The following is a 24,237-nucleotide window of genomic DNA, read 5'->3' on the forward strand; positions in this document are numbered from 1 at the left end:
ATTCAAACTTAATGAAACTTTGCAAAAAATGTCACTAGACATCTGTAGATGCTCTCTTTGACTTTTGAATTGTCAAAATGGCTGCCGCTAACCTGGTAATAGGGGGAAGGGTGCCATCCGTTATTGCTAGCAATTACAAATCTAGTTGTTAATACTCCTACATATGGTAATAGTTCTTAAATTGTTGAGGTAAAATGATCTTTTTATGACCTATTTATATGTGTTTGTGCTCAACCGATCCTTTTACTTCATGTTTGATACGCATTTGTTCCTTACTTGTTTTTTATACGTTCTACCTTTTAACTGCTTTATGTCCGTATGTTTGAAGATGGATCTTGGTTCGACGGATGAAATCACCGTGTTAGCGCTTGCATAAAAAAGAAGATTTGGTATGATTGCCAATGAGACAACACTCCACATTAGACCAAAATGACACAGAAATTATCAACTATAGTTCACTGTACGGTCTTCAACAATGAGCATAGCCCAAACCGTGTAGTCACCTATAAAAGTCCCAGACATGACAACCTCATACAATTCAAACAACAAAACTGACGGCCGTATTTCATATACAAAAAAATAAACGGAAATATGTAACACAAAAACAAACGATAACTACTTAATTTCAGGCTCTTGTCTAGGGACAGGCACATACTAACATAATGTGGTGGAGTTAAACATGTAAGCAGGGTGTAGATCGTTTCGGAGCATGCTATTACCTTGTTTAATTCGTTCCATCACTCGCTGATAATTCGCTTATAATACGTGTATCTTACGTTGCACCTTTTAAAACATGATTTTCAATTGTTTTGTTGTCTCTAGTGGAAGATTTGGGAGGTGATACAACTCTATAAGTGCATTTGTATCCGTTCCAGCGCTCGGATAATACCCTGTTAAATATTCGTTACTTATTCGCTTTTAAAAAGTTTGTTGTACGTTGCACCTTTTAGAAAAATATTTTCAATTATGTTCATATCTCTGGTGGTAAAAATGTGTTCTTATAGATGAAATACCCCTACAAGCGCGTATGTACCCGTTCCAGCGCTCAGATAATATCCCGTTACTTATTCGTTCCAGATTTGCTTTAATGCACGAGGTATACGTTGCACCTTGAAATAAATCGTTCTTTAATTGTTTTCATGTCTCTGGTGGTAACAATGTGCTCTTAGAGAAGAAATGACCCTATTAGAGCGCATGAACCCGTTCCAGCGCTAGGTTAATACCTTGTTACCTATTCGTTACCTATGCGTTACCTATTCACTTATAATACTTTTGTTGCACGTTGCACCTTTCAGAAAAGGATTTTTAATTGTCTCCATGTCTTTTGTGGTAACAATGTGTTCTTAGAGATGAAATGCCGCTATAAGCGCGCATGTACTCGTTCCATCGCTCAGTAAAAACCCTGTTACCTATTCGTTACCTATTCACTTATAATACGTTTGTTGTACGTTGCACCTTTAAGAAAAGGATTTTCAATTGTGACCGTGTCTCTGGTGGTAACAATGTGTTCTTAGAGATGAAATGACCCTATTAGCGCGCATGTACCCGTTCAAGCGCTCGGTTAATACCCTATTACCTATTCGTTACCTATTCGTTACTTATTCGCTTTTAATACGTTTGTTGTACGTTGCATCTTTTAGAAAAGAATTTTCAATTAATTTCATATCTCTGGTGGTAATAATGTGTTCTTATAGATGAAATACCCTTATTAGCGCATATGTACTCGTTCCAGCGCTCGGATAATACCCTGTTACTTATTCGTTCCTTATTTGCTTTTATTGCACGAGGTATACGTTGCCCCTTGAAATAAATCGTTTTTTAATTGTGTTCATGTCTCTGGTGGTAACAATGTGTTCTTAGAGATTAAATGACCCTATTAGAGTGCATGTACCCGTTCCAGCGCTCGGTTAATACCCTGTTACCTGTTCGTTACATATTCGTTACCTATTCACTTATAATACGTTTGTTGTACGTTGCACTTTTTAGAAAAGGATTTTTAATTGTCTCCATGTCTCTTGTGGTAACAATGTGTTCTTAGAGATGAAATTACCCTATTAGCGCGCATGTACTCGTTCCATCGCTCAGTAAAAACCCTGTTACATATTCGTTACCTATTCACTTATAATACGTTTGTTGTACGTTGCACCTTTTAGAAAAGAATTTTCAATTAAGTTCATATCTCTGGTGGTAATAATGTGTTCTTATAGATGAAATACCCTTATTAGCGCATATGTACTCGTTCCAGCGCTCGGATAATACCCTGTTACTTATTCGTTCCTTATTTGCTTTTAATGCACGAGGTATACGTTGCCCCTTGAAATAAATCGTTTTTTAATTGTGTTCATGTCTCTGGTGGTAACAATGTATTCTTAGAGATTAAATGACCCTATTAGAGTGCATGTACCCGTTCCAGCGCTCGGTTAATACCCTGTTACCTGTTCGTTACATATTCGTTACCTATTCACTTATAATACGTTTGTTGTACGTTGCACCTTTTAGAAAAGGATTTTTAATTGTCTCCATGTCTCTTGTGGTAACAATGTGTTCTTAGAGATGAAATTACCCTATTAGCGCGCATGTTCCCGTTCCAGCGCTCGGTTAATACCCTGTTACCTATTCGTTACCTATTCGTTACCTATTCACTTATAATACGTTTGTTGTACGTTGCACCTTTTAGAAAAAGATTTTCAATTGTGTCCGTGTCTCTGGTGGTAACAATGTGTTCTAAGAGATGAAATGACCCTATTAGCGCGCGTGTTCCCGTTCAAGCGCTCGGTTGAGTTAAGTTGAGTTTAGTTCTCATCTCTGGTGGTAATAATGTGTTCTTATAGATGAAATACCCCTATCAGCGCATATGTCCTCGTTCCAGCGCTCGGATAATACCCTGTTACTTATTCGTTCCTTATTTGCTTTTAATGTAACGAATAGGTAATAGGGTATTAACCGAGCGCTGGAACGGGTACATGCGCGCTAACAGGGTAATTTCATCTTAAAGAACACAATGTTACCATCAAAGACACGGACACGATTGAAAATCCTTTTCTAAAAGGTGCAACGTACAACAAACGCATTATAAGTGAATAGGTAACGAATAGGTAACAGGTTAATTACCGAGCACTGGAACGGGTACATGCGCGCTTATAGTGGTATTTCATCTCTAAGAACACATTATTACCACCAGAGATATGAACTTAATTAAAAATCATTTTCTAAAAGGTGCAACGTACAACAAACGTATTATAAGTGAATAGGTAACGAATAGGTAACAGGGTATTTATCGAGCGCTGGTACGGGTACATGCTCGCTAATAGGGTAATTTCATCTTAATGAACACATTGTTAACACCAGAGACATGGACACAATTAAAAATCCGTTTCTAAAAGGTGCTACGTACAACAAACGTATTATCAGTGAATAGGTAACGAATAGGTAACAGGGTATTATCCGAGCGCTGGAACGGGTACATGCGCGCTTATAGTGGTATTTAATCTCTAAGAACACATTATTACCACCAGAGATATGAACTTAATTAAAAATCCTTTTTTAAAAGGTTCTACGTACAATAAACGTATTATAAGTGAATAGGTAGCGAATAGGTAACAGGGTATTTATCAAGCGCTGAAACGGGTACATGCGTGCTCATAGGGTAATTTCATCTTTATGAACACATTGTTAACACCAAAGACATGGACACAATTAAAAATCTGTTTCTAAAAGGTGCTACGTACAACAAACGTATTATCAGTGAATAGGTAACGAATAGGTAACAGGGTATTATCCGAGCGCTGGAACGGGTACATGCGCGCTCATAGGGTAATTTCATCTTTATGAACACATTGTTAACACCAAAGACATGGACACAATTAAAAATCTGTTTCTAAAAGGTGCTACGTACAACAAACGTATTATCAGTGAATAGGTAACGAATAGGTAACAGGGTATTATCCGAGCGCTGGAACGGGTACATGCGCGCTTATAATGGTATTTAATCTCTAAGAAAACATTATTACCACCAGAGATATGAACTTAATCAAAAATCCTTTTCTTAAAGGTTCTACGTACAACAAACGTATTATAAGTGAATAAGTAACGAATAGGTAACGAATAGGTAACAGGGTATTAACCAAGCGATGGAACGGGTACATGCACACTAATAGGGTCATTCCATCTCTAAGAACACATTGTTACCACTAGAGACATGGGCACAATTAAGAAACGATTTATTTCAAGGTGCAGCGTATAACCCGCGCATTAAAAGCGAATAGGGAACGAATAAGTAACAGGGTATTATCCGAGCGCTGGAACGAGTACATACGCGCTAATAGGGGTATTTCATCTAAAAGAACACATTATTACCACCAGAGATATGTACTTAATTAAAAATCCTTTTCTAAAAGGTGCAACGTACAACAAACGTATTATCAGTGAATAGGTAACGAAAAGGTAACAGGGTATTATCCGAGCGCTGGAACGGGTACATGCGCGCTTATAGTGGTATTTCATCTCTAAAAACACATTATTACCACCAAAGACATGGATACAATTGAAAATCCTTTTCTAAAATGTGCAACGTATACAAACGTATTATAAGTGGATAGGTAACGAATAGGTAACAGGGTATTAATCGAGCGCTGGAACGGGTACATGCGCGCTAATAGGGTCATTTCATCTCTAAGAACACATTGTTATCATCAGAGACATGAACACTATTAAAAAACGATTTATTTTAAGGTGCAGCGTATACCCCTGCGCATTAAAAGCGAATAAGGAACGAATAAGTAATAGGGTATTATCCGAGCGCTAGAACGAGAACATACGCGCTAATAGGGGTATTTCATCTATGAGAACACATTGTTACCACCAGAAATATGAATTTAATTGAAAATCCTTTTTCTAAAAGGTGCAACGTACAACAAACGTATTATAAGTGAATAGGTAACGAATAGGTAACAGGGTATAAACCGAGCGCTGGAACGGGTACATGCGCGCCAATCGGGTATTTTCATTTCTAAGAACACTTTTTTACCACAAGAGACACGGACACAATTGAAAATATTTTTCTAAAAGGTGAAACGTACAACTAACGTTTTATAAGTGAATAGGTAACGAATAGGTAACGAATAGGTAACAGGGTATTAACTGAGCGCTGGAACGGGAACATACGCGCTAATAGGGGTATTTCATCTATAAGAACACATTATTACCACCAGAAATATGAATTTAATTGAAAATCCTTTTCTAAAAGGTGCAACGTACAAAAAAACGTATCATAAGTGAATAGGTAACGAATAGGTAACGAATAGATAACAGGGTATTAACCGAGCGCTTGAACGGGTACATGCGCTTTAATAGGGTATTTTCATTTCTAAGAACACATTTTTACCACCAAAGACACGGACACAATTGAAAATCCTTTTCTAAAACAATTAAAAATCATGTTTTAAAAGGTGCAACGTATTATACCCGTATTACAAGCGAATTATAAGCGAGTGATGGAACGAATTTAACAAGGTAATAGCATGCTCCGAAACGATGTACACCCTGCTTACATGTTTAACCCCACCCCATTATGTTAGTATGTGCCTGTCCCTAGACAAGAGCTTGAAATTAAGTAGTTATCGTTTGTTTTTGTGTTACTTATTTGTTGTCCGTTTATTTTTTTGTATATGAAATACGGCCGTCAGTTTTGTTGTTTGAATTGTGTGCGGTTGTCATGTCTGGGCCTTTTATAGGTGACTACACGGTTTAGGCTATGCTTATTGTGGAAGGCCGTAGTTACCATTTCTGTATAAAGTTTCATCCAGTTTGCTGAAAATTCTTATTTTTGAAATTTTGACCTTTTTGCAGTGTTTCCATGGTAACAAGACCTATTTTAGAAATTCCAACTCCAATGTTGCTCATCATTACTGTGAAGTTTCATGAAGTTTTGAGCATTTTGAGAATTTTGAAAATTTTGGTGTAGTTTCCATGGCAACATAGTAGTTCCAATGATCGCCAAAATCATCCAACACCTGTATATAGTGGGAACCTACATTGTTTTAAAATATGATGATTCTGAGTTGAAGCATATTCAAACAGTTCACCAAAAACCAAAAACTGATTTTTTTTTCACAATTGTGCCGTTTCCATGGTAACGGCAGTCATATTAAACTATTCCATGCCATAATTAAAAACGGGGAATGATATTAAAAATCAAATAAGTAACGAATAGGTAACGAATAGGGAATAGGGAATAGGTAACGAATATGTAACAAATAGGGAATAGGGAATAGGTAACGAATAGGCAACGAATAGGGAATAGGGAATAGGTAATGAATAGGTAACGAATAGGGACTAGGGAATATGTAACGAATAGGTAACGAATAGGGAATAGGTAACGAATAGGGAACAGGTAACGAATAGGTAACGAATAGGGAATAGGGAATAGGGAACGAATAGGGAATAGGGAATAAGTAACCAACTTGACGCCCATTACATATGGCTTTAAGCAATTTGAAACTAGTTGAATTCATCATGTCGACTTCTTATTACTATGCCATTACATTTATATTAGTAAGTCGACATTGTAATGCATTTTTTTCTTAATCATTCCGACAAGTTGACTCCGCCTGATTCCAGCTTATAACACACAACATTACTAATAATTCGGTCTTATTTGCAACAAAATAACTCAACAAGGGATTACCATATGTGCTTTTAAAACTTTTTTGAACTCGAGCGTCACTTATGAGTCTTTTGTAGACGAAATGCGCGTCTGGCGTATATACAAAATTTAGTCCTGGTTTTTATGATGATAGATATAGGAAGATGTGGTGTGAGTGCCAATGAGACAACTCTCCATCCAAATAACAATCTAAAAATTAAACCATTATAGGTTAAAGTACGGCCTTCAACACGGAGCCTTGGCTCACACCGAACAACAAGCTATAAAGGGCCCCAAAATTACTAGTGTAAAACCATTCAAACGGGAAAACCAACGGTCTAATCTATATAAACAAAACGAGAAACGAGAAACACGTATATATTACATAAACAAACGACAACTACTGTACATCAGATTCCTGACTTAGGACAGGTGCAAACATTTGCAGCGGGATTAAACGTTTTAATGGGCCCAAACCTTCTCCCTTTTTCTGAAACAATAGCATAACATCACAACATATAAAAACATACGATAAAATATCAATTAGCAGACTTAACTCAATCAAAAAACGTATGATTACACAAAGAACGAATAAATTTATTTATATATACATGATATATCTTCAGACTTACTTGTGGTTCCTTAAAAACAGATTTAAAGGTCCACATGGGCATAATTCTAACACGAACGTCATACATTCAGCAGCACAGAGACCTAAAATTTTATGTTTCTAGTTTAATTAAAAATATTTTCTAATATTCGAACCCGTCAAATGATAGCATTTACATATGCATCAACTAATGATTTGGATAACATTAACAATACCATTTTTTTTTGCACCAGATGCGCATTTCGATAATAAATGTCTCTTCAGTAATGATTATGGCCAAATCAACGTATTTGAAAATCCGAAGTTTATTAAAAATATAAAGTGGTTCATTATGAACAAGAGATGTCCGGTTTGTTTCATAATTTTTTAGTAAATTGTTTGCGCTAAAAAAGAGTAGCCATTTTCTAAGGCTGTATATATGTTGTTGGGATTTTTGTCTCCCCTCAAGAATATCCTTAGTTTTCTCTACATCGGTTCTTCTACTTTTGCATTAGATCCCTCCAATCACGGAAACCAAATACATGTGAATTTAATATTTAATATAAGAAAAAAATACTTTAATATAATGTATAAAGGAAAAAAATACCGAGTATCTTCCTATAACATCTGTCTATTTATATACATTGTCAAGCAAAATATATTCACTGTTCATAGTTCTCTCTATTGATCTCACAACTGTCTTTTGAAATCCTAGCACTGTCAAAGTATAAAGCTATGTGTTTGCAGCTTATAACATAGATATGATGCCAGTTTTTGAATACTATTGTTGTCATTCTTTCGACATAAAGATACAAAATAATTATTAATTACAGTCATTTATTAGTTGTACAATATTCACATTGTTTAGAATACGCATTTTCAAGATTGAGAACTTAAACATAAATGAGTCTTTTTTCTTAACATAACAAATTCTTATTGCATGTTTGCTGTAACATTTTACCAAGTTTACAGCTTTTAACTTGGTATCCTCTGGATTAATTTATCACATCATTAAGACTAGTTTATGCTACGTAACATTTATATCGCTAATAATCTCACTCTGTTAAATCGAACACTTTTGTTTGAAATAGTTTTCTCTCCGAACACTATTTTTTTTTATTATCATTTGTTGTGCCACGATTATTGACAGTAATTATCTCAGTGATAGCCTTCATTCATTCATTTCATTTGTATTTTCCGGCGTTTATGTGACATTCCCGGCTAGAGTTTATATCCCCTGAGCCAAAGGCGAAGGGGAGATAAGCCCTAATCCGGGAATGTCACAGTAAATACCCTGTCTGAGACCAGAATTACACATATATTACGGAGAACCCTTGACTTAATGTTATTTTCCAGTGCAGGTTTTTGTTGTTGAACATTCACAATGCAGCATGTTTATTCATTACATGTTTATTGTTTCCTTAATATTTTGAGTAATACATTTAAATGCACCTTTTTATCTTGACATTTTTTTCCGTTAAAAAGTAGTTTCAATAATTTTTTTAGATATCATATTTTGTGTTTGTATGTGTGTGTGGCTTTGTTTTTTACAACACATATATTGAAATACCCAACCTGATATGTTCGGCATACGTGAAGGATTTTCTAATTTGCTGTGAACATAATTTTATCGTGTATGTAATAATTTATGATAACCCTTTTAACATTAAATTTAAGAATTAAAAGTGTAAATTGCGTGATTTTGTATCATTAAAAATATATTATTGACTGAACCACGTCATTATTGTCCCTCTGTGAGCCTTTGGCATTCCTTAGTGTTCTGTATAGCTTTTGACTACGTCACATAGTAACCGATGTTATGATGTCGTTTTTGAGGTTCTAATTGAGGATAAAAATTGTCGTATATACCCCGGCAGTTTCCTGAATATATACTGACATCTCTATGTTGTTATCCAATCACAAACCTCGACACATTTGTAATCCGTAATATATATTCATATTAGCTTTTAGCAAAGCTGCTTTTATCTATCTTAACAAATCTTGTTTCAAGTTTCACCTCAGCACAGTTCAATACTGTAACTTTCAGAAGTAATATTTGCATCATATCTGCCAACCATGTATATAGTAAAGGTTAGCGCTTCATCATTGTTCATTGGCAACTGTTAAGGAAATTCACAAATGGTTTTTTTTTTTACAAATTGCTTGGGTTTTTTTCTTCAGAAAGTTCTGTTCAATATTGACCGAAGCGATACAAAGACTCCATCTTAGAGATAATTCCCTATCTGTATTTGACATGAGTGACCTATAAAGGCAACAGTAGTATACCGCTGTTCGAAATTCATAAAGCGATGGCGAGAAAAAAATCCGGTTAACAAACTAAAACTGAGGGAAACACCGTAAAATATGAGAAGAGAACTACGACACAACAGAAACACAACATTAAAATCTAACGCACACAGAATTGAACTACTATATATAACAATGGCCATTTTCCTGACTTGGTACAGGACATTTTAAGAAAAAGAATGTATTATTGACTGAACCACGTCATTATTGTCCCTCTGTGAGCCTTTGGCGTTCCTTAGTGTTCTGTATAGCTTTTGACTACGTCACATAGTAATTTAACCGATGTAATGATGTCGTTTTTGAGGTTCCAATTGGGGATAAAACCGTCGTATATACCCCGACAGTTTCCTGAATATATACTGACGTCTCAATGTTGTTATCCAATCACAAACCTCGACACATTTGTAATCCGTAATATATATTCATATTAGCTTTTAGTAAAGCTGCTTTTATCTATCTTAACAAATCTTGTTTCAAGTTTCACTTCAGCACAGTTCAATACTGTAACTTTTAGAAGTAATATTTGCATCATATCTGCCAACCATGTATATAGTAAAGGTTAGCGCTTCATCATTGTTCATTGGCAACTGTTAAGGAAATTCACAAATGGGTTTTTTTTTTACAAATTGCTTGGGTTTTTTTCTTCAGAAAGTTCTGTTCAATATTGACCGAAGCGATACAAAGACTCCATCTGAGAGATAATTCCCTATCTGTATTTGACATGAGTGACCTATAAAGGCAACAGTAGTATACCGCTGTTCGAAATTCATAAAGCGATGGCGAGAAAAAAATCCGGTTAACAAACTAAAACTGAGGGAAACACCGTAAAATATGAGAAGAGAACTACGACACAACAGAAACACAACATTAAAATCTAACGCACACAGAATTGAACTACTATATATAACAATGGCCATTTTCCTGACTTGGTACAGGACATTTTAAGAAAAAGAATGTATTATTGACTGAACCACGTCATTATTGTCCCTCTGTGAGCCTTTGGCGTTCCTTAGTGTTCTGTATAGCTTTTGACTACGTCACATAGTAATTTAACCGATGTAATGATGTCGTTTTTGAGGTTCCAATTGGGGATAAAACCGTCGTATATACCCCGACAGTTTCCTGAATATATACTGACGTCTCAATGTTGTTATCCAATCACAAACCTCGACACATTTGTAATCCGTAATATATATTCATATTAGCTTTTAGTAAAGCTGCTTTTATCTATCTTAACAAATCTTGTTTCAAGTTTCACTTCAGCACAGTTCAATACTGTAACTTTTAGAAGTAATATTTGCATCATATCTGCCAACCATGTATATAGTAAAGGTTGGCGCTTCATCATTGTTAATTGTCGCCTGTTAAGGAAATTCCCAAATGGGGTTTTTTTTACAAATTGGTTGGGGTTTTTTTCCTTCAGAAAGTTCTGTTCAATATTGACCGAAGCGATACAAAGTCTCCATCTGAGAGATATTTCCCTATCTGTATTTGATATGAGTGACCTATAAAGGCAACAGTAGTATACCGCTGTTCGAAATTCATGAAGCGATTGAGAAAAAAAAATCCGGTTTACAAACTAAAACTGAGGGAAACACATAAAATATGAGAGGAGAACTACGACACAACAGAAACACAACATTAAAATCTAACGCACACATAATCGAACTAGTATAATATAACAATGGTCATTTTTCTGACTTGGTACAGGACATTTTAAGAAAAAGATGATGGGTTGAATCTAGTTTGGCGGCTAGTCAAACCTCCCGCTTTTATGGAAATGTTGAATATAACATTAAATGACAACATGATATGACAGGACTATAGTACAAATAAATGCAAGAACTTACAGGACAACGAAATAGAAAATTAAACATTACAATAGGACATTTCGACATGTTTATACTTATCAAAGGTACAAGGCTTATATTACACCATTCGTGCGTTTCGTCTACATAAGACTCACCAGTGACGCTCCGATCAAAAAAGTTAAGAAGCTTATTAGCAAGCACAAAGTTGAAGATCAATGGTGACCCACAATTCTAAAAAGTGGTGCTAAATATGGCTAAGTTTATCGATGCCTGGGACAAGAAAATCCCTAGTATTTAGAACAATTCTTTCTTTTGCAAACAGTAAATCCGTAAAAATGACCATATAATTGATATCCATGTCAACACCGAAGTGGTGACTTTCCACAGAATAAAAACAAACACGTAAAACAAAAAACGAAAGAACATAAAACAGTACAAAATAACCTTGTATTGTCAACTACAGAATAACGCTACTCCACAAAATGACAACACAGGCAAAAGTGACGTCACGATAATTTCCTAAAAGTTTGGTATAGTTCAAAGTCAGGTTTGTAATTATGGCATTTAATGTATAACACAACAATTACAATTTAATTAATATAGAATTGTGTTAGCAACCAGATAATAAACTGTATTATCTAGCTATGTAGGAATTAACTTTATAAATAAAACTATAAACCATAAATCGTATACGTTAAGTTGCCAAAAAAAATAATCTTATAAATGAACTGGGTTATTACTTATCTTAACTTTTACATACAAATAGAATATTAAAAAATTAGAACCACAACTACAAACAACAACACATTCAACAAAATCCGACCAGAATTAAATACGACATCATAACTAAATACATTAATTTTGGATAACAAAATACCCTGACACGTCTTATAGTAATACGGAATCACACTCAGCAAAGCAGTCAAATTCGGGAATAGGTCTCGTTCAGTACTTAAAAAACAAGGCATATAAATGTATATCATCAACCGAAAGTGAAAGATATCAAGGGTATTTGGATTTTTAGGCCCTAATTCCACCAAACGAATTTTGAGTCTTGATCATTTTTTAAATTTTAAATTTCTATTGTTTTGGCTTTTCCTCAGAACCCGCAATGTACAATGACAACATAACTTTACAAAATTGTTACTAAAAGAAATCTTGATAAAAAAAATAGAATGATTTAAACAGGAGTTTTCTTCCATATACAGTTAAGAGCTACAGGTTAATATATAATCCAAATTATTATGACGTCTAGCAAGGCTATTTTGATTTTCTTCTGGGACGCCTTCCTACGAATGAAGGTCTGGCAAGGTTATATTTTTTTTTCTATGAAATTTAGCCTTGAAACATTAAAGAGACCTAGAGTACTTATTTGTATTTTCGAGATCCTTCCTTAAAGACATTGAAATGTGTTTGATCTTCAATGGTGCTGTAAACAATTAACATATAATTATGCCAATAACAATCAAAACCCAGGAGTAAACAAAGACTCACAAAACCAAGGGACATTTACATCAACAGTTATAAATAATACATAAGAAACAACACGAACTCCACTAATAACCGGGAGTGAAATCAGGTGCTCCGGAAGGGTAAACACTTCCTGCACCGTATATATGTCTTAAACGTCTGAAAAATAAATTGGTTCTAAAATTAGGATAAAATATATTTCATCATGTTATACACAGATATTTAAATTTTCTATTGAGTACTCACCTATTAAGTGAATAATTCGTTGATGAAATAAATTTCTCATAATATCAGCTACTTCAAAGAGCTGAAATTGTACATCACATTCTATCAAATAGCTGTGGAAAACATAATTATCCAAATAAGAGCCAAGCCAACTGTCGACCAGTTTACTATATCAGAAGGGTCAACAAAAATACCAGAATATACCAAACATTTGAACCGATTGGATTAAGCGGTGATTATATACATAATTAAGTCGTATTAAGAATAATATATATGTGTTTCCTACCTTTTTTTCCATTACATCAATTATGCTATTACAAAAATGTAATTATTTCTTTGGTGAAAATCCTTATTTTTTTGTATATAAAATCATTTTTATCTGATATGTAATTAACTATTTTAAAATCTTTCTGTTAGCTTCTTGTCAAAAAGAAAGTTTATTTTTCCATTTGACTTTATTGAACAATGTCCTTTACTTAATATCCTTCACACTTATTTTTTCTTATTCTTTTCATTGATAATTTATCATTTCTATATTTACCTCCTCTGTTGATGTGTCATTGATTTTCATCTTCCGTATGGCTACAGGAAGAGAGAGAGAGAGAGAGATAATGTTTATATTTACCTCCTCCTCTGTTGACATGTCATTGACTTTCATCTTCCGTATGGCTACAGGAAGAGAGAGAGAGAGAGAAATAGAGAATATTTATATTTACCTCCTCTTCTGCTGACATGTCATTGCCTTTCATCTTCCGTATGGCTACAGGAAGAGAGAGAGAGAGAGAGAGAGAGAGAGAGAGAGAGAGAGAGAGAGAGAGAGAGAGAATGTTTATATTTACCTCCTCCTCTGCTGACATGTCATTGACTTTCATCTTCCGTATGCTTAAAGGAAGAAAGAGAGAGAGAGAGAAATAGAGAATATTTATATTTACCTCCTCCTCTGCTGACATGTCATTGACTTTCATCTTCCGTATGGCTACAGGAAGAAAGAGAGAGAGAAAGAGGAAGAGATAAATTTTATATTTACCTCCTCCTCTGTTGACACGTCATTGACTTTCATCTTCCGTATGGCTACAGGAACTCTACCTTCTTTCCTTAGTGTACAAAAACCCTTATGTACGACGCAATATTCTCCGGATCCTGTAACACACTCATATAAATAAATATCGAATTTCATACATGTTAGAGTCAACACTAATTGAGCGATATTCAAATATCCAGTTAGGAATCAATAACTAAAGTTATCGCACGAAATCTAGAAGAAACGACACCGATAGTTTTGAAATGGTGCCTCCCGCTATGCGTGCAAGACACGTCATGCAAATCGAAACTCATTTAAATTTCACAAGTGGGAACAAGACAGAATCATTGAATTTTACAGATCAGACAACGATTATGTTATCCAAAATTCTGAATACTAGTACGACAAATCACAAAAGTATCGAGATCTGAGGACAATTCAAAACGGAAAGTCTCTAATCAAATGACAAAAGCAAAAGCTCAAACAGAGCAAAGAATTGGCCACGATAACATCTGTTATATTCCCGACTTGGTACAAGCATTTACTTATGTAGAATATGGTGGATTAAACCTGGTTTTATAACTAGCCAAACCTCTCACTTGTATATGACAGTTGCAAAAAAATCTATTTCATTGACAACAATGTGAGAATAAAACCAAACAGACATAATAGGTCAAGGGTACTGCAGTAAATATTGTATTTTTATCTTAATCACTATAAAAACAAAAAAAAATGTTAACAAAGATTTACCATGTCACAATAGTACTATCATGGGATTAATAAGTATAGAGCCACGTCATTTTAACAACAACAACAAAAATTGCATATAAACGTATCAAAAATGAAAGATAGGAATACAAAAAGTATCATAGAAAAATAACACAATGACGGGATGTATAAGTACATAGCCACATCATATGTTACAAAGAAACACAAATAGGCATAATTACAAAACATATTAGCAAAAATGCAAGACAAAAATATAAAAATTATCATTAAACAATAACACAATCACGGGACATATAAGTCCGGAGTCACGTCAAATGGATAAAACCAAACAAAGGCTTAACAGTAAAAGTAATTATCTTAAATCCAATAAAAGAATGATATAACATGTTATTAAATGATAAATCAAGACCAACGTGTATAATTTGTGCAGTTGTTACGGAATATTATTAACAAAGGATAGAGTATTCTAATACTCGTTTTTGTGGTCACGCAAATGAATTTCAAATTCCTGGAAATTTTGCACATTTGGCTACTGCTTTTATTTAAATACTGTGTTTCTAATGTGCTAAGTAAATGTTTATCATAATTGGTGGCAGATAAATCTGTAATACATAATATGGCAAATGCATTAACTTCCTCATAGTACAATCTGTTATTTCAGTTTCTTCTTATTTACTTTCTTTCTATCAATTGCTATGTGATCATTGACAAGATGTTCAACAGGAGTAGTTGTTTATATTTTGAGAGTTTAAGTTAGAGAAGTTTTGTAGTAAGGCAAGGTAGACTGCAATGCTTGAGGAATCTGTACAACAAACTGAAACTTCAAAGTAATTATAATCACTCAGAAACTTTTACAAATGTTCATTCTTCTTATAACCTTCAAATTCATGAACATCGGGCTGTTTAATGACAAACACGTGGCCACGAAAACATAACAGCTCAGAGTTAAATTAATCTCTGGTAAAGTCGCATAATGTAGCTTATCAAACTGAAATGAGGACAGTTGAGTTTAATGCAGTTGACAACTCAGCAACTATGTTTTAAAAATACATATTACAAACTTTTTCTGTTTAAATACTGTTCCAATAAAATCAGAAATCACTTCCACAACTCTTATTCTACTTCAATAAAATTAAGAAAGGAAATGGGGAATGTGTCAAAGAGACAACAACCCGACCATATAAAAAAACACAATAATAACAGCAGAAGGTCACCAACAGTTCTTCAATGTAGCGAGAAAGTCCCGCACCCGGAGGCCCCTAAACAAATATATACTAGTTCAGTAATAATGAACGCCATACTAATTTCCAAATTGTACACAAGAAACTAAAATTTTAAAAAATACAAGACTAACAAAAGAGGCTTCTGACTTGGGACAGGCGCAAAAATGTGGCGGGGTTAAACATGTTAATGAGATCTCAACCATCCCCCTATACCTCTAGCCAATGTAGAAAAGTAAATGCATAACAATATGCACATTTTAAAATCAATTCAAGAGAAGTCCGAGTCTGATGTCAGAAGATGTAACCAAAGAAAATAAACAAAATGACGATAATACATAAATAACAACAGACTACTAGCAGTTAACTGACATGCCAGATCCAGACTTCAGTTAAACTGATTGAAAGATTATGATTTCATCATATGAATATCAGGCACAATCCTTCCCGTTAGGGGTTTAGTATCATACCATGATAACATATATGAGAAGAACATAACCCGTGGCATGCCAGCAACTGGTTTTTGAATAAATGTGTTTAGTTCCGATGCAAAGACCCTATAAGTGAATCAATACTAACGCCAAAATAAGCAATTTTTAATGACCTGACAACAGTATCGTAACTATATCCCTTCTTGATAAGTCTATTTAAAGGTTTTGTTAGTTTCTGAGGTGAATACTGACATTTTTTGTGCTTTATAAAGAATATTTCCATAAAAAATTGGATGTGAAATACCTGAACGTATAAGAAGTCTGCATGTTGAGTTATATTTATTATATTCAAGTTTACTTTCTCAGTCAACATTCAGTGCCTAGAATGTTTAACTATGTAAATCAAGTTACACTGAAGCTAAACGTCAACATTCATCTATTATAAATCAATTCAAAGATAAGAAATATTACCAATTATTTCCTCCAGTTCAAGCTGTGATTGTCTGATTGTATACTCCTCATTTGTTCTTGGGTGGACATTTTCATCATTTTTTCCTAATTTAGAATTATCCATCATCTTTCTTTCTACAAAAAGGTATATCATTCTAATATATTATATTTTTAACCCTTTTTGTACAAGTTACAAAAATGACGAAAAAATGTTCAATATTGACTATGAAGGGCAATAACTCCTTAAGGGATCCTCTAGTAATTTTGATGAGGTTGACTCATTTGTAGATCTTACTTTGCTGAACATTATTGCTGTTTACAGTAAATCTCTATCTAAAATAGTATTCAAGATAATAACCAAAAACTGCAAAATTTCCTTAAAATTACCAATTTTAGGGCAGCAACCAAACAACGGGTTTTCGGATTCATCTGAAAATTTGTGAGGGGATAGATCTTATTCTGAAGTACATTTTAATCTGAAAAGATTTGCCCTAAATGTCTTGTTTCAAAGACATTAAGCAAAAACTGCATTTTATCATTTTTTTCTAATTTTAGCCATGTCGGCCGTTTTGTTTGGTAGGCAGTGTCATCGGCCACATTTTTTAAACTATATATACTAGTACAATGATAATTGTGGCCAAGTTTGGTTAAATTTGGCCAAGTAGTTTCAGAGAAGAAGATTTTTGTACAAGTTACAAAAAATGACGAAAAGATGTTAAAAATTAACTAAAGGGCAATAACTCCTTAAGGGGTTGAAAATTTTGTCATGTTGACTTTTTTGTAGATCTTACTTTGCTGAACATTATTGCTTTTGCAGTTTATCTCTCTCTATAACATTATTCAAGATAATAACCAAAAACTTGCAAAATTTCCTTAAAATTACCAATTCAGGGGCAGCAACCAAACAACAGGTTGTCCGATTCGTCTGAAAATTTCAGGACAGATAGATCTTCACCTGATCAACAATTTGACCCCCATGTCAGATTTGCTCTAAATGCTTTGGTTTCAAAGATATAGGCCAAAATATACATTTTACCCCTGTGTTCTATTTTTAGCCATGGCGGCCATCTTGGTTGAATGGCCAGGTCATCGGACACATTTTAAAACTAGATACAACAAGGATGATTGTGGCCAAGTTTGGTTAAATGTGGGCAAGTTGTTGCAGAGTAGAAGATTTTTGTAAAAGTTTACAGATGACGGACGACGGACGCCAAGTGATGAGAAAAGCTCACTTGACCTTTCAGGTTAGGGTTAGGACGTTTTCACTTTTTTACACCTGTAACACTACAGAAAATTGGCGCTTTAAACTATGATACATTTTGACATCACAAAATAACTATAATAATTTACCTGTAACCTTTATAACTATAATAGTTTACCTGTAATCTTTATAACTATAATAGTTTACCTGTAATCTATATAACTATAATAGTTTACCTGTAATCTTTATAACTATAATAGTTTACCTGTAATCGTTATAACTTTAATAGTTTCCCTGTAATATTGATAACTATAATAGTTTACCTGTAATCTTGATAACTCTAATAGTTTACCTGTAATCTTGATAACTATAAGTGTTTACCTGTAATCTTTATAAAAATTTACCAAAGCGATGGAAAGATGTTCACTTGTTCTTTGAAAGGTCTTCCGAACAAACGACAAAATCATAAAAAAAATCGAGGTAAACAAGGTAAACAAGACACATTATTGAACTTATGTTCAATTTTTTGTATAACCTGACAATTCATGAAGATCGGACTGTTTGAAGACAAACACGGTGCCATGAAAACATATCTGCTAAGATTTTTTCATTAAAGCAACACGTTTTGTAACTATAAATATCACATTCGAATATATAATGAAATATTGGAAATTAACCCCTGGTAAAGTCGCATAATGATAGCTTAAGTTCAGAATGAACTTAAGACAGTTGGATCTAATACAGTTGACAACTCATCCACTTTGTTTTAAAAATACATATAACAAACCTTTTCTGTTTTAATCCTGTTACCATAAAATCTGAAATCCTTTCCACAATTTCAGTTCTACTTTATTTAATTCTAAGTTTACTTTCACAATCAAAATCCATTTTTCTCTTATATGTTTAGCTATGTAAAACAAGTTTCACTGAAGCTAAACGTTAACATTCACCTATTATAAATCAACCCAAAGATATTACCAAATTTTTCCTTCAGTTAGTGCTGTAGTTGTCCGATTTTTCTTCCATGTATCGGGTGGATATTTTCATATATCCTCTCTAACTGAGAATGATCCATCATTTTAATTTCTACAAAAAAGGATATCATTCTAATATATTATATTTTTAATCTTTTTTTATTAATTTACTGATTAAAATTGAAATCGTAAATGGGGAGTGTGTCAGAGAGACAACAACCCGTCCGAAGAGCAGAAAACATTTTTTTAATGTCCCTTTAGTGTCCTTTTTTTCTCGTTTTCAGCACGCTTGAATTTATAATGGTTGCCATTTATTTTTTTCAGTGAAGGAAGACAGTGTGCGAAGTGACGGACCGCACGGCTGTCATTCGATATACTGTGGATTCGTTTATGGTCGTGGGTACCAATTTTCGTGGATTGAAGAAAACTTTCATATTCGTGGATATGTAAATTCGTTGTTTTGGCAAATAATGCATACATTCCTTTAAAAAAATCAGTATTTCGTTGAACATTTTAATTCGTGATTTCTCTGTACCCACGAAAATTGGTATCCAACGAATATTAATGAATACACAGTATCGAGAAAATGATCGTGAAAGAAAACCGAACTGTGGTCAAGCTTTACGATCGGATCGTGAATGTAATAAATTGTAATTCTACTTCAAAATCTGTGAAAAATCTGTTGTATTTAAAACCACCAAAAATAATTTGTCAAAATGATTCAAATTTTTCAATAATACTATACCATTAGATAAAGAAAATATGCAGTTCTTACTCAGAAAAATACAAAAGGTGCAACACAATTCTTCGGGATTCATAAAAATAAACACTTGTTTTACCTATAATGATCACATTCGAATATATAATAATATATTGGAAACTGAAGAAACAAAATTTGTTTCCCTTGAAGCCGTTCATTATTATTTTTTTAAAACATTTGTTTATTTGTGATAAATATCATTTGTGTGGGTTATGTGGTATTAAGAGTTATCTCCCTGCCGATGGTTTTGTTATAAAGAGACAATAACAATCAAAACCAAGGAGTAAACAAAGACTCGCTAAACCAAAGAGCATTTACATCAACAGTTATAAATAATAATGAAACAACTCCACTTAAAATCGGGAGTGAAATCAGGTGCTCTGGAAGGGTCAGCATAAGCATTTCCTGCACCGTATACGGCACCTTTGTTCAGGTCGGTAATGATGGAAGGTTATTTTGACTGAGGAAGAATATCAGATATGATTTCTGACACACTTAAGAGATGTTGTATTGTCTTAAGGTGATTAGCTGTCAATTTATTTTTTGAAGTTTCTATTAAATGCTGATGAAGGTATATTAATTATAGCTTTGATTATGTATAACATTTTCTGTCTGAATACTTTTGTGATGTATTTCAATAGGTTTTTATGGTTGCACACTCCAATATGACCATATCTTGTGGGAAAGTATTTATTTTGGAAAAAGGGGGAGGTTAAAACAATGGGGTAAACAAAATAGTGATTGTGAATTTTTTCTCTCCTCAAGATTTCAAAATTAAAAAGAAAATTTCTTCAAATATTTTTTTTTTTAAAGTGGTGGGGGATGAATTCTCAACAGCAATGTGTATTCAACAAAAGCAAAAAAAGGTCAAATCATATAATAAATTCTAAGTTGTTTTACTACAGTTATTCTCTGTCAGGAACCTTTTATGTGTCTTAATTTGTTTACAATCCAAATTCAGCGCGAATATTGTGTCCATTTTAGCCCCAACTGTTCAGGTTTTGAGGTCTGCGGTCGTATCCAGCTGCGCTCGGTGAAGCCATTTATAAGTGATTAAGATTATAACACAATCATCCTATTTTTGATAGTTTTATCTATTGTGTCTAGTTGTTTTGTTCCCACATCGTTGTCAAAACCAAGGAATTTATGCGACTGTCATATAAGTGAAAGGTTAAGCCAGGTTTTATCCACCATTTTCATACGAGGAAATGCCTGTACCAAGTCCGAAATATGACAGTTGTTATCGATTCAATTGAGATGTGTTTCAGCTTTTGCTTTTGCCATTTGATTACAGATCTTGCGCATTGAATTATCCTCGGAGTTCGGCATATTTGTTATTTTACTTATTATTAAATATTGATTCCTTTTTCAGTAATACTTAAAAGCACGTAACATAAAATTTCAAATAAAATCAAGGAAGAGATATCAAAATATTACAAATCTACAAAAGATAACGGAAATACACCGAATTTTCAAGAAACGATATGTGATTATCTTATGGATCACTGTATAAGGTATTTTTTCTCTCAGACTGTATATAAATGATATGATTAAACTAAAATTGCAATGGACTTATATATAAAATAATAATGTATCTTACCAGAAGAGATGTGATATCGATAAAATCACAAATCGGAACCAGTGCGGTAAACAGTGAAGTGTTACACATAGTTGCATCCGGAGGCTCCTTACATTATCAATCGTTCATTCGCCATACATAACTTTACTAAATTTGTCCGTATATTAACAGTGAAATTATTTAGAAACTAAGGTTTTAACTCCCTCAGGCAAATTTGACTTTAGATGAATTTGGCTATTTATTTTAGGTATTTTTTTACATATAGCTCTTCAACGGTTTCGGTATTTATACATCCTCGGATTTCAAATGTTTGGCTTTGAGTGTTCCTGATGAAAGTAAATCCAGAAAAGCGCCTCGGACGCAAGAAATTATTAAACCTGTTGTTTTCAATTTTAACATCACTGGGTCGATACCTCTGCTGGTGGAGTATCAGTCCCCGAGGGTATCATCAGCTCAGTAGCCAGTATTTCGGTACTGATTTGATTTAACAAACTTTACTAAATTTGTCCGTATATAAATAATGAAATTATTTAGAAACTAAGGTTTCATCTCCCTCAGGCAAAGTTGGCTTTAGATGAATTTGGCTATTTATTTAAGGTATTGTATAAAACATATAGTTCTTCAACGGTTTCGGTACTTAAAAATCTTTGGATTTAACATGTTTGGCTTTGAGTGTTCCTGATGAAGGTAAATCCAGAAAAGCGCGTCAGACGCAAGAAATTATTAATCTTGTTGTTTTCAATTTTTTAGAGAGTTGTTAGTCAAAACTAGGAAATATACTCCTCCTGTCAATCAACCGGAAAAAAAATGTATATACATAGTTAATAACTTTGCTAGAAAATGGGTAAAAAACGATCCAAGTGAACCAAAACTTGACACTCTATCTGAATACATCAGAGATATTCGTACATGTATTCCAAACTGCGTATACAATTTACAACTTTACGAGCAACGTACAATTGTGTGTATTCCGAACTGCGTATACAATTTACAACGTAACAGGCAAAATGGTTTGAATCCCTTTCTTAAATCGTGATGTGGATGGGTTAACTTCTCTTCAAGACAAAAAACATACAAAGCTTTTAGAAATATTTTTATATGAAATGACTCGGAATTCACAGCAATACAGATATTTACACTTAAAGATCTGTCCGTGTCTCCTTTTGGCTTGGCAATCCAGTCGTTTTACTGGATACTTCACAATCATCTTTATAAAAAACGATATATCTGGTGGTCAACCGTTTCAACTAAACATATGTCTAAAGTTCTAATCATCATTCTTTCTACAGTAAAAGGTGGCTTCAGAAATATTTGATGGGGTATATTCTTAAAGCAGCGATTACTCGATGTGAATCCAGTGACCAACTGCAAAATCTTCTTTCATATTCTTGAACTATTATGAAGTATTTCAAACCTACAACGTTTCTACGCTTTACACTTCTATTCTCAGTCTTCACTTGAAAGATCTAATACAACGTCTTTTAAACGGATCGTTTTCTACAAAAATAGGAATTGTAGATGCAAATTTCTTGTTTCAGGTCATGCAAGGTCATCTCATTTTGTAAATAACTGCGCTGATTTTAAAGATGGACGTCGTAAAATTGTGAATAGGTTTCATTAACTAGCGGTGTTAATCAATCAGGTGTTGATATCTTAACAACTTCTAAAGATCTACTCTAAATAAAGGCAACAGTATTATGCCGCTGTTCGAAATTCATATAGTAGATATAGTAGAAAAAAAGGTCTAAAAACTAAAATTGAGGAGAAAATTGTCTATACCAATCTGTGCAGTTTTGCAGTAAATTCAATCATTTGATATTCTATGCTTTACACTACTATACCGCATGCTCAATTAAAAGTTCGGCTGCCATGTCTTATTAAACAAATAGTTTTGAAAAAAGGTAAGCTAGAAACAGATATCTTTATGTCATCATATCTCACTTCAGAAGAACGACACTGATTGTAATTGCTGGTGATCCGACGGATTCATCTGTTGTTGAGTTGTCACTGGATCATACGTACTTATAACTATATTTATTTCTGTGACAGTTTCATGCATTAAATATATAGATATTTCAGCTAGTCTGTCTCTACTCTCCTGCAGCTCGTCGGATACAGTACAGGCAATTTGGTGCCACGATATCTCAGCAGCATTATTTAAAATTGTTGGGCTGATGTTTAGACGAGTTGTATATACAGAACATACACAGCCATGTATAACCATCACTGCTGGTGTTGCGTAAGGCGTGGGAAGTACAATATATTTGTAAAAGCGAATTTTTAAATCTAACATTGCTGGGCTGATGTTTAGACGAGTTGTATATTTATATGCTGTATGTCCTACAACGAAATTTGTTTTACATGCACACGTATACAAATTGAGGTTTTTATCCAACGTAATCATAGGCTTGAACGTAGTTTCCAATGTAGACTTGTTTTATAGGCTATAGATGCTCACAATTTCTATACACGTTTAACCGTTATTGATATGGTCATACTTATAACATAGCTGTTTACAAAACTTTTGATTTTTTTTAAATACTAAGACTTTTCTACCTAAGGAATAGATTACCTTAGCTGTATTTTACAATACTTTAAGGAATTTTAATACTCAATGTTCTTTTACTCCATGTTATATGATTTGGCCTTTTTAACTTTTTTTTTATTCGAACGTCACTGATAAGTCCTTTGTAGTCGACACGTATGGCAAGCCAAAGTGGACAAAAAGAGCTATTTTTTAATATTTAAAAATGATTTTCTAATATTAAAAAATAATTTTCTAATATTAAAAAATCATTTTCTAATATTAGAAAATGATTTTCTTATA

General features: G+C 33.6%; 1 protein-coding gene across 1 annotated transcript; it reads right to left on the bottom strand.

Annotated features, from left to right (window-relative positions):
- Nucleotides 1-7,271: 7,271 nt before the first annotated feature.
- LOC134701288 (tyrosine-protein kinase SYK-like) lies at nucleotides 7,272-21,483 on the bottom strand. Its single transcript, XM_063562455.1, has 6 exons — nucleotides 21,432-21,483; nucleotides 19,076-19,183; nucleotides 16,918-17,031; nucleotides 14,073-14,185; nucleotides 13,067-13,127; nucleotides 7,272-7,357 (listed from the first exon to the last, which is right to left on the bottom strand). Exons 3-6 carry the CDS (start codon nucleotides 17,021-17,023, stop codon nucleotides 7,272-7,274), a joined length of 366 nt encoding a protein of 121 aa, XP_063418525.1. The 5' UTR covers nucleotides 17,024-17,031; nucleotides 19,076-19,183; nucleotides 21,432-21,483.
- Between the last annotated feature and the right edge of the window lie 2,754 nt (nucleotides 21,484-24,237).

Source organism: Mytilus trossulus, chromosome 1 (assembly GCF_036588685.1).
Source record: "Mytilus trossulus isolate FHL-02 chromosome 1, PNRI_Mtr1.1.1.hap1, whole genome shotgun sequence".
NCBI lineage: Eukaryota > Metazoa > Mollusca > Bivalvia > Mytilida > Mytilidae > Mytilus > Mytilus trossulus.

Excerpts from the sequence above, each read along its gene's own strand:
- LOC134701288 (XM_063562455.1), bottom strand. The coding sequence starts at position 17,023 with ATGATGGATAATTCTAAATTAGGAAAAAATGATGAAAATGTCCACCCA. Across the intron at positions 14,186-16,917 it reads TGAACTGGAGGAAATAATTG|GATCCGGAGAATATTGCGTC; the intron begins GTAATATTTCTT and ends AGTGTGTTACAG. Across the intron at positions 7,358-13,066 it reads ACGAATTATTCACTTAATAG|GTCTCTGTGCTGCTGAATGT; the intron begins GTGAGTACTCAA and ends ATAAAATTTTAG.